Source organism: Trichoplax adhaerens, genomic scaffold, assembly GCF_000150275.1.
Source record: "Trichoplax adhaerens TRIADscaffold_3 genomic scaffold, whole genome shotgun sequence".
Lineage (NCBI taxonomy): Eukaryota > Metazoa > Placozoa > Uniplacotomia > Trichoplacea > Trichoplacidae > Trichoplax > Trichoplax adhaerens.
The window spans coordinates 7,567,956-7,576,974 of record NW_002060945.1 but is presented as its reverse complement, the minus strand read 5'-3'; the positions used below and the strand labels follow the sequence as shown (position 1 = coordinate 7,576,974).

The window sequence follows — 9,019 nt, the reverse complement described above, 5'->3', positions numbered from 1 at the left end:
GCAGTTCGACCGGATACCTACTTATGCTGCAAGGCGGCACTAAAATCAATCGCCTATGGTAATTGCCCAGTATCAAGATTGATCTCGAGCCACATTGGACTAATCTTCAGAATAGGATAATACTAATCATTATCCTGTAGTACTGTGATATATAGTAAAACACTACATTGCAGACAAATGCACTCTAAATTAATTCGATCTCTTTTTATTTATAACCATACCTATTATTAGTAAAAATCGATTTTTTTATGCTAGTATCAGTACAAGCATAACCAAACTCGATTGCATTAATTATATGGCAAACGAACAGCTTATAAAGCTGAGCTATGTCATAATCAAAACCTTGTTCATCTGAGTGAAGTTTGCCTTTTACTATAACTAACAACTTACAATAATGAAGAGGAAGATTTAGTTAATTAATCAGGTATAATGATTTGGTTAGGGTATTCTAATTCTAATGATAATCAATTAATTAATCTATTCTATTGTACTGTAGCGTTCGTGATAAATTATTTGCTATAATTAACTGAGTTCGAATAATAAATATGATAGATAAGGCGATTCTTTCTAGGCATCATCCATGAAACGAAATCCATTTCTTAATCTACGAAAGCAGACTTAATGGGATATCGGTAGTTTATTGGAGAATTGTTTTATAAATAATACAATTACTCTACAATTAAGATTACAATGACATAAGATTAATACTAATCATTGCAATACATAAATTATACATTAGATTCGAGGATGCCGCATCTTTACTATGCGAGGTAAACGAAAAATCTTGAAAATGTTCATGCCATTTTCTTGAGTAAGCTGGTATTGAAATCGTATAATTTTGCCAGATAATATTAATTAATGTGTATAGAATAGATCTCACTTTACTGTAGAGAGTTAAACTGTACATAGTACTGCAATTCTAGGGTGATAACACATATAGCAATAAAAGTATATTAGGCCCTATGACTTGGTAAGAAAATAGAAGGCATAATAAACATTGTAGAGATTCAAGGACATTCAATAAAATTTCAGGATAATAGTATATCTTAAAGCGATTGTTCATTCAATAAATTTGAACTAGCTGCAATTCTTAAATGGTTACTTTAGCTCTATAGTATCTTAGATGATAGTTGATCGATGCATTCGGTGGTATTCATTCAAGAATTAATTATACAAGGTTACAAGATTTAAGATTATTTGATAGGTATGTATAAAAGTGGTTTTAGTGATAACATCTGATAACTGAAGGTAAATATCCACATTAATTCATAGAAGAGCACCTATCGATAATTATGATATGATTAAAAAGTAGAAAGGGATCATGCCTGCGATGCTATTTATAACAGGGGCTCTGTATCGTTCCAATTTACTGCAGCTCCTGGCCATCTGAAATGATATTAGTAGAGAATGTTACAATATTAAATTTTTTTCTTAGCATATTTTGCAGATATTAAAATTTTGTGTAAAGTATTGACTTCAATAAAACCGTAAACTACATCCTAATACGTCAAAGATTTATTTCATAATTGATTAAGCGTTAAGAGTATAAAGGCTAAGACAAGATAAGACGCTAAAAAATAGTAAGTGATAGATCTATAAAAAAATTTGCTCTATATACCTCGTCCTAATACATAAATCTAACGGTGGGATGAGGTCCTTTTCATTGACCGTAACTTGCTGATATGGATCTTGAGGTTAGAATTCAATAGCAAGATTAATCACCAAAAATTAGAATGTTATTCCTAACTAGTGGTACTATTACTTACCCACAGTCAGCCTTATTTCTTCATCTTGATTTCCCAGACCATCGTAGTAATAAAGGTCAAAAGTTTTCGGTACATCACTGCATATTATCCAATGGAATAGTGTTACAATTCACTGCACTAAGATAGTGAATCAATTAAACTAATCCATCGGAAAACTATTAGTTCTTAAAGTAGAACTTGATTATTAAACTCTACCTGAGATCGAGTATTTTTCTGTTTAATGAGAAAACAACACTATAATGACTTTCACTATAAACTACCCATATTGGATACTCAGGCGATTTAAAATAATTTCCGACCTATGAATTAAAATATTTATTAATGACCGTCATTATACGATGCAAATATACAGTAGAATATATTTAACATAATTATACCTTGCACGATTCGTAATGTTCTAATAATGATAGTAATCCAATCTGACTTTGTGATTTTAGTCCAGTTAGTTGACACTTCACCAATGCAAAATCAAAAATTTAGGACATATAAAATAGAGTATACTGTTACTGCTTCGTATACATATTTTAGCTCGCTTTCTAAGAATAACCTTATCTCCTTCATTCCCCGTTAATTCAATAATGCCATCAAAGGTATTTGAAGTTGCTTTACCAGTAACGATTAGGTTGACAATTTCCTAACAAGAGCATGAATCAGTATATTATTTTGATCATTAAAGTAAAGATGACCCAACATTGGGTAATGGTATAAGATAGATCAATAAGCGAAGAGCAGAAGCTATACAGTGTGTAATTTTTCAATAAATAATAGTTTTGGTATTTCATAACTATGTCAAGATATAAATAACTTCCATTATATTTGAAAATGACTAAATCATATGATATTATAGTTTTCACCGTAATGTAAAATAGGGCTAGTAAATTCTTATATACCTGCGAGCAATAGTTGTAGGCGCCCATTAATTTGCAGTTTGGGTCATCCATATCTTCCTTAACTCTAGGAAGAATAAATAAGCATATGGAATCGATTTTTTCTTTGTGATAATTGGAAAGTCATTTATTGGTTAATAAGAAAGGATTTCAACGATGTAAGGGTTTAAGCCTACCCTTCAACTGTTCTGCTTAATATCAAGGAATATAAATACAGTATGCATCCATTTCCTTTTGGATTTTGAAACTACAGTATGAAAAACAATGGTGGTAGAAAGATTAAGATTGAGATTGACTTCAAACAACACACTTTCTCTATTAGTTAACATTATATATTAAGTAAGAATTAGCGATATAGGATGGAAATTAATTGCATCACTAGTTAAAAACCTGGGAAAGATTTTCTTGGATTAATTTGCGTAAGGACTCCAGCGATATGACAGTATGCAGTGTTAACTGAAATAACAATTTTAAATAAAACGGAAGTCGTGTAAAAATTTTTTGATATCTAAGCAGTATGTATAACAAATCTAAATAACATATTCACATAACTACCTTTTCAGTTAACTGATCAAGGCGAAACTGGGAATTGCCTTTAAAATGGACTGAGCTTTGTAACCTGTAATATTCCAAGTATTTAGCTATAGCAACGTGTAGTTGTTAAATATAAAAATTTAAAATGCCCTCAAGCAAATGCGATTCTTATTTATCAGATGCAAGCGCTGAGGCAAAAATATCACAAATTTGATTGAGATGCAAGACATTTACATAACAACTGTAAAAGTTCTATAGTAACATCTACTTTAATAATTTTATCTGTCTATAGTATCCCATTTAATCAAATTAAGAATTTGTTGCTAGACAAGTACAATAATACTTGACAATGAAATTAATGAAAAGTTAGCTATAACCATATGCAATAGTATGATTTTTCTAACGAATTTATCGATTTTGTACAGTATATTTCAGTAACTTACAGCGCTACAACGGATCGTCGGCAGTTGCCAGCTTTCCAAAGGGTTTCAGCTATAGCAAGTACAAGACTCTCTTGTTGCATACTTTCAGTTACGTTAGCGATTTGACTATAAAAGAAATTATCAAATGCTGAATTAGTAACTGCCATAAGCTATATTCATGCTTGAACAATAATTACAGAAAATAGTACGAATATTTCAATTCAGAGTTATGAAGACGATTGAATAAAAATTCGAGACACATCAAGAGAAATATTAAACACTGTATATTATTTCTAATAGTAACTGTAACAGTCTTGTTCCAAGACTTTTTCTGTAGATCTAAGAGATAGATATAGCTTGAAGCAATAAGTAAAACAGGCTCTGACAAATTATGCGATGCACTAGAAAAGTAGATGATAGTATTATTTATTTTATGGTTATTTACACCTTATTAATTTTATAACCTTTTAGCTATATTTTGATTTTCAGGATTTGTGAAAAGGAGATGCTTCAAGAAAAATGCTTGCAAAGCAGCTAAGATTCCACATGGGCCACCCTATAATATAGCCATTATCGTCATATGATATTAAAAATCCATACTCTTTAATTTTTTAGAGCTAATATTTGTTTAAAGTCGTGATTATTTTATGCACCATCAATACTCATAATAAATTAAAATCTAAAATTTAAGATACGCGTATACCTTTTTCTGCACTATACCATATTGAATACCCTCGACATCGCTAAATAGAAAGCTTTGAATTCTCCATTCGTAATTAAATAAGCCTGTACCTTTACCAAAAATGATTTCTTTCAATGCTGTTGCAATATTCAAGGTAATCGGAGTTTGTCGAGTTGAATCGTGCTGCTGTTGTATTCTCGGTGATAGTGTTGGAGAACTATGCTCTAGTTGATCTAGTAGCACAGTTAATTAAGCTGTTTAGAATGCAAAAGTCTCAAACTGATCCCACACTTCTTTACAAATTTAATAATTCATACCTTCTAATTCGATAGTTTCTATATCATTGTCGACATTTCCATTATTGCTAGTGCTATCGTCAATTACAGGTTTTGTTACTTTAGTAAAAACTTCATTCTAAATTTTCAGCTGTGATGGTCTCTATAACATTTTTACTATCATTAATTTGACTCTTGTTATGTTCTCGATAGATTAATTGATCAATAGAGACAGCACGAGAGTTACTGAATTGTTTCTCAAGCGTCTAAAAGTTCAATACGAAATGTTAGAGTAAGATCGTCAATAATTTTATAGCATTCTTTGTTCTGTAATTAGATTGAATTTATCAAGATTAATAGGACGCAAATAAATATTACTTTGTCTTCCGAGAAGCTAAGGCTTCTTCCAGAGCTCCTAGTCCTAGGTCTACTGGTTTCTTTGATATGCTTAACAATAACTTCAATCATGGTAGATAATGGCTGCTCCTGGCACTTATAAGCATAAAATTAAGTAATAATTATTAACAATAGGTATTGCTAGACGTTTTACCAATACATCGATTATATTATTAGATAAATCTTTCAAGAATTCGCCCATATAACAAAAATAAACCTTGTTTTTCTTCAGTAGTCCCTCAAGATGCATTTCTCTTGCAAGGGTAATCCGATTATTTATACTGGAATGGAATTAGGGCATCAATTATTCACAATTAAAAAAAGAAATTTATGATATATGATTTTAACAAAATTATTGATTCGATTTTTAACCTTGTTTACTGACCAAGATACTACTGTTATTGTTACTAATGATATATATAAGAATAATTTAATTCGTAAGCGATAGTTTTAATCTACCTGAGTTCCTGCCTGGGAAGCTCAGCATCCATAGTTTTAAGAGTTTCTTTTAGTCCCTACGTACAATAGATTATTATCGTATGCGCTAACAAATCAGTGCAACGAAAAACATTGTCGTACTTTTACTATACAAGTTAGTGATAAAATTTGCTATAATAAGAAGAATAATAAGGACGGTATAACAATTATTTTTACATTGTATTCTATAAATAAAAGAGTATGATGTTATACCATTATTAGTTCAGAAATTATTCTTATGAAGTAGATCACACATTAATTCCTGTTGTACCTTTCTACTGAGATATTCTCTAATCAATGAACTTGCAAGATTTTCGATAACTTTGTTTTCGATTGGCATATTTGTAATTTTTGAATGTAGTGGGCGAAAATTGTTGCTAGATAGACTTTATAGTATTAGTTGATAGATGGATATCTAAATGAATAGATTAAGGATTACTGATAGCGAATTAATTAAAATTGTTCAATGCGGTGAAAACCTAGTAAAAATAATTTTGGAAAGAGCAGGCTGTAATTAATTTGACATGAGTTTACTTCCATAATACAGTCAAAATTAATTTGATCCCGAGATAAGGTACTATGGCTAGTCTTAAAATTGATTGCAAGTATAGTTTATGATTATTTTGCTAATTCCATTTAATGTATTGTATATAATGTAGCGTATTTAGGCAATCCCTCAAATGAAATTAACGGCATATTATTCTTACTTACTATACAGCTATAAAATATAGAAAATTCTTACGCTCAATTTTGAAATATTGCCCGTTATTATTATTGATAGGAGTTGCTCATCATTTTACCTGCATTTTACTATATCAATCAAGAAATTAATTATGGAATACTACGATTTTCTAATAGAATAATGAGGATAACGATTAAGACTTTTGAAGGGGTGCTTCATGACTATCAAGGGAGAATATTAAAATAGCATGAAAATATTTTACTGACACACTGATTGAGTTTACATTAAGTCCAAAGTCTAAATTTACAGTTAATAAAAACGACAGTTAATAGACTAGTTTTTTATCTTATAGCCCTATGAAGGAAACAGGAAAAAAATTGTGAATTCAACTGTCTATTGCCCTACAATACATGCATCCAAATGTTGACATGAAGCGATGATCATACTCGTAATTTCGGGATTGACATAAATTGAATGTCTAGACTTTAAAATGGATTAATAAATGAATAGGTTGATGACCTAGCTCAATTAAGTCAGTGAGAAAAAGTTGACCACGTCAGATAACCATGCAAATCGTCTTGACGTATAAAATTAAACGTCATGATAAGATCGAAAATTTGGCCTAACAATGCGATAATGGTTAATTTACTAGAATGTCCTTCGTCTGTATAATTTGTTAAAATTAAGTGCCATTTTGATATTGATCTATGGATGATATGGGTAGATTAATCCATAACATTTATTAAAATCAACAGTAGTCAATAATCAGAGTTGCTCAGTAATGTTAATAATAAGCTGCTACTCTCAACATGTTCATTTGGACTTTTGCCTTTGGTAGCATTAAGAGATGATTTTAATTTAATTTTATCCTAGACTCTGTAGATGTTAAGATTCAAACATTTAAATTATTTGGTCGACAGGTATAGAATATTCCTTACCACTAAATCAATAGCGGATATAATAGTAATCAATAATCTAACCCACTCGATTATGCTGATGATAGCGAGCTGTACAGAGGTTAAGGCATTCATGTACGATGTCTATCTATAATAATATTAAGGATAAATTCATATCCTAATTTTTAACTCTATGGATGTTCATACTGAAATATTTAAATTAACGGATTGGTAAACGTAGAAGAATCCATTAGATAAAATGCCAATCGCGATAATAACGGTTATCAATGATTTAGCCTACTCTATATTGATGATAGCAAGCTAAAGCTGACAATATATTTATAGTCGATGTTTGCCCTACGATAATATCAATAAGCATACTAATATCATTTTAAAAAAATTCTATCGATATTAATTGAATTGGAAACTTTGAAATCTGATCAATAAATGTAGTAATCCACAATATCAAACACTAATAAAGGCGATAACGATAACTTTTTATCGAATCTGCCCAACCCGATAATGATGGTAGTAAATTACAACTCTCAACGTATTAATTTTCAATATTTGTCAATAGTAATATCAAGAGCTAAACCAAAGTCATTTTTTTAATTCTATCGATATTGGAATTAAAATATTGGCATTTGATCGATACATATTGTGCAATCTATGAATATCGAATGCCAAAAGCAGTCGTGATGGTAACCAATAATCATAATCTAATCTATCCGATCATGTTGATGATAACAAGCTACAGCTCTTAACGTATCCGCTAAAACACATTCATTTTCTATATCTGTCTAGAGTCATATCAAGAGAAGAACTAATGTTATTTTTTCTAAATTTTGTCCATATTGAAACCGAAATACTGACATCTGATCGATAGGCGTGCACTTATTCACAATATCGAATACTAATAACGATAACGGTAATCTGTGATCTGACCTACGCGATAACATTGGTAATAGCAAGTTACAGCCCTCAACATATTCAACTTTCAATATTCGGTTTAGAGAAATATCATGAGACGAACTTCTGTCATTTTTTCTACATTTTATCGATATTGAAATAGAAGTATTGACATCTGATCGATAGACGTAGAGCAATCTACAATGTCAAATGCTAATAACGATAACGGCCACCCACGATGTGATCTACCCTATAATGTTGATGACAGCAAGCTACAGCTCTCAACGTATCCATTTCAATATCTATCTAGAGTTATATCAAGGCATGAATCAATGTCATTTTTTTCTAAATTTTGTCTAAGCTGAAATAGAAATACTGACATCTGATTGATAGACGTAGAGTAATCCACAATATCAAATGCTAATAACGATAACGGTAATCTATGATCTGACCTACTCGATCATGTTGTTGAAAGTAAGTTATAGCTCTTAACGCCTTAACTTTCGATATATGTTTACAGTAATATTAAGAGATATATTGATGCCATTTTTTTAGATCCTATCCATATTAAAATGGAAACGTTGAAATCAGCTGATCGATAAATTTAGACTCATCTAGACTACTAAATATTACTAACGGTAATCCATGATCCGACTTACCCGACAATATTAACGATAGCAGATACACTGTTACTGCCTTAATTTTCGACGTTTAGCTACAGTAATCAAGGGACGAATTAAATCATAATTTCATACCACTCTATCTCAGTTGAGGCTCTATTAATGCTAATATTGAAGCATTTGAAATGATTAATGGATAGCCGATGATATAATCAATGCGATCGCAATCCTCATTATTTATGACATGACTTACCGGACAGTGTTGATATTAAGAAGTTCCAGTTCTCAACACATTTACTTTGAGATAGCTGTTTGCGGTTCTATCAAGGTCGAATATAAATCGATTCCAATTGAACTACAGTAATTTACCTTGCTCATCAATGGAAGATCGGGAAAGACTAGCTAAAATTGATGACAACCTCTTGTTTACCTTATAAACAAGCCAGTGAGTGGAAGAATAGAAGTTAATCAGT

At 30.8% G+C, this 9,019-nt stretch overlaps 1 protein-coding gene across 1 annotated transcript; it reads right to left on the bottom strand.

The window, feature by feature from the left end:
- Window positions 1-1,530: 1,530 nt before the first annotated feature.
- Window positions 1,531-5,779, bottom strand: TRIADDRAFT_54852 (uncharacterized protein; the record flags this gene model as incomplete). The annotated part of the gene is made up of 17 exons (XM_002110600.1): window positions 1,531-1,552; window positions 1,619-1,688; window positions 1,767-1,843; window positions 1,962-2,065; window positions 2,144-2,218; window positions 2,314-2,400; window positions 2,657-2,720; window positions 2,830-2,900; window positions 3,209-3,272; window positions 3,631-3,735; window positions 4,074-4,165; window positions 4,313-4,524; window positions 4,609-4,705; window positions 4,945-5,058; window positions 5,117-5,243; window positions 5,422-5,477; window positions 5,711-5,779. The coding sequence occupies 17 exons, from the start codon at window positions 5,777-5,779 to the stop codon at window positions 1,531-1,533; spliced, it is 1,506 nt and encodes a 501-aa protein (XP_002110636.1).
- Between the last annotated feature and the right edge of the window lie 3,240 nt (window positions 5,780-9,019).